Here is a 2,482-nt window from a genome sequence, read left to right as displayed (position 1 = left end):
TTAAATTTATAAAAGCGTTTCAATGATAAGGTCAGTATTCCATGGTTCTGGTTCCACCTTTTGTCTATATGTACCAAATATTGAAATCCCAAATTAGTATATTCGATATAAAGAGATTTTTTGGTGTATAAATATAAATGGGAATAACGAAAAAAAGTTTCCTCGGTTGAAAAAACAACTTTCAAACCAAATGAGAATACCAGTTAGTGCATGAATTGCACTGATAAAATATTTATCGTCTGCCTTGGGAACTAGGTTATTTCTATACCATAACAGAATACTCCGTAGTACATGAACTACACGGCTAAAATATTTACCATTAGCGTTGTGAAATACGTTGTTTTGTGTACTAGTGGTGTAGTAACAATTGAAGATGGGATGTGCATAATGCCATCAAAATGCTCTCAAACATTAACATCATAAACCAGGAGACATACACTGTAAAGTTGACACAACACAAATATTCAATAGTAGCATAATTATATTAAAATATAATAAATAAAACAAAAAATATGCGATTACATCATGACTTCTCAATATATTTTGGTGGAGACAGTGTGATTATTCGTAGGTAACATAACTATATCAATAATGCAATATATGAACTTGCTCCATATATTTCGGTTTAGAAGCACACTCATTTTCTGCAATAAATAAAATAATTTTATGAACGTCAGAGCCATCAGGGCGATTCTGAGAATCGCCCCGCCATCTCGCCACTAGGGGTGGCGGGGCGATTCTCTGGCCACCAGGGGTGGCGGGGTGATTCTCAAAATCACCCCGATGGCTCTGATGTTTCAAAACCTACCATTGTTTTGAGCCCTTCTTGAATATTCTTGGTTCTGTAGAGCCAGAAAGATATCCTCTGGAATTCTCTATATAATGCATTTGCCTGCACCCTCTATTCTCACTCATCTTTCATTTGGACTACTTGTATCTGTGGCACGGCCCCGATTTCATCTGTTAATGTTTTCCTTCGACTTGTCAACTTCACAGGTAAGCCAACTGTGTCTTCCCTGTGAATGAGGTACCTTATGTCACTTTCAAGCTTTACGTGAATTTTTCAATTAGAAATTATGTGCCAAGGTACGAGTAGGAACATGTGCTGATTCTGTATAGTTTATTTTTCAATATTGCATTACTATAGGTCCGGCTTGGCCCACCTCAACTTGCTAAAGAATGGCTTGCCCACTGTCTTACTTGCCTGCAACTGCTTCTTCTTATTCGATGCCAATATCCCCTAGAATTCCAGCCTCTATTCCTTGGAATATTGGATTTACTCGTACTAGTATTAATGTTGCTACTTTCTTTCCAGTGGGCAAACGATGCAATCCAATGTACATCTCCTTCCAATCAACGACTTCTAAATGGTGCCATTGTAAGAGCCGAAAGCAACAGGGAAGGCATTGACAGTATCATAGACGGTCACCAGAAGCTCAAGAAGGAGATTTCACCATTTGGTAAGCCTCCCATAAAAATTATTAGTGGTTATAAAAATAAGTTATCAATGGTCATAAAATAAGTAAGTTTACACAAGTTTAGTGAGTGGGATTTGATTCCTACAATTCTCGAAGTAAATTCTTGAACACGGGTAAAAATAATATGTAGTGACTGACGTGGAACCTATTGTGATAATAATGATTATAGGTGTCGTGGACCCATTGTTGCCAAAGAGGACGATGCACCAGATGGTTGATGTGATGGAGGTCCAGGAAGTGTCGGTGCGAACCCCATGGGACATTGTGGAAAACAAAGATGAACTGAAAATGAGATTTGACATGCCCGGATTGTCTAGGGATGATGTGAAGGTGTCCGTTGTTGAGGATCGTGTTCTGGTGATCGAAGATAGAGAAGAATGGGAAAAGGACTCTTGGCCTTCGCACAACAGATACCATACTCGCCTGGTGTTTCCTGAAAACTACGAAACGAACAAAATCAAGAGGGAATTGAAGAATGGTGTGCTGAATATCACAATCCCCAAGGTGAAGGTGTAGTACTCAAAGATGAAGGATCATTCTCAAAATTGTGAGGCGGAGAAAATGCAAGTAGAATAAAAGAATGGAGTGCTGAATATCATCATCCCCCAGAGTAAAGTGGAGTCCAAGGTTACGGATCTTTCTGTTAACTAACGGAAGTTCAAGTCCACAAAGAGAGATCTTTGCACACAATAAAATGAGCTTTCTTTCCAATTTGACTCGTATTTCTAATATGGTATTTTCTCATAATGTGGGTGTGAGTATATGATAGGTATAATATATGATCGTATTTTCTCATAATGTGGGTGTGAGGACAATGCCTAAAACCCTATCAGTCAGTTTATAGTAGCTCTAAAATCATGGAACCAAAACCATGGAGGATTGACCTTATCATTGAAATGCTTTTATAAATTTAAAACAGTCCAATAGAGCGTTACTCGGCCATGATATTGCTATGCTCTTTTGTGTGACACTCCCACTGTCACTGCGTGCACAGAACCTCCTGC

The 2,482-nt window shown here is 38.5% G+C and overlaps 1 protein-coding gene across 1 annotated transcript; it reads left to right on the top strand.

Moving 5' to 3' along the window:
* The first annotated feature begins 1,179 nt into the window (after positions 1-1,179).
* Positions 1,180-2,129, top strand: LOC149157734 (heat shock protein 21, chloroplastic-like). The gene is made up of 4 exons (XM_089433770.1): positions 1,180-1,262; positions 1,306-1,460; positions 1,648-1,982; positions 2,088-2,129. Exons 1-4 carry the CDS (start codon positions 1,180-1,182, stop codon positions 2,127-2,129), a joined length of 615 nt encoding a protein of 204 aa, XP_089289896.1.
* Positions 2,130-2,482: the final 353 nt, after the last annotated feature.

Source organism: Pinus tabuliformis, chromosome 5_2, assembly GCF_031772625.1.
Source record: "Pinus tabuliformis cultivar Carrire ecotype Pingquan chromosome 5_2, CPIR1, whole genome shotgun sequence".
Classification (NCBI taxonomy): Eukaryota; Viridiplantae; Streptophyta; class Pinopsida; order Pinales; family Pinaceae; genus Pinus; species Pinus tabuliformis.
This window is presented reverse-complemented; position numbering and strand designations above follow the sequence as displayed.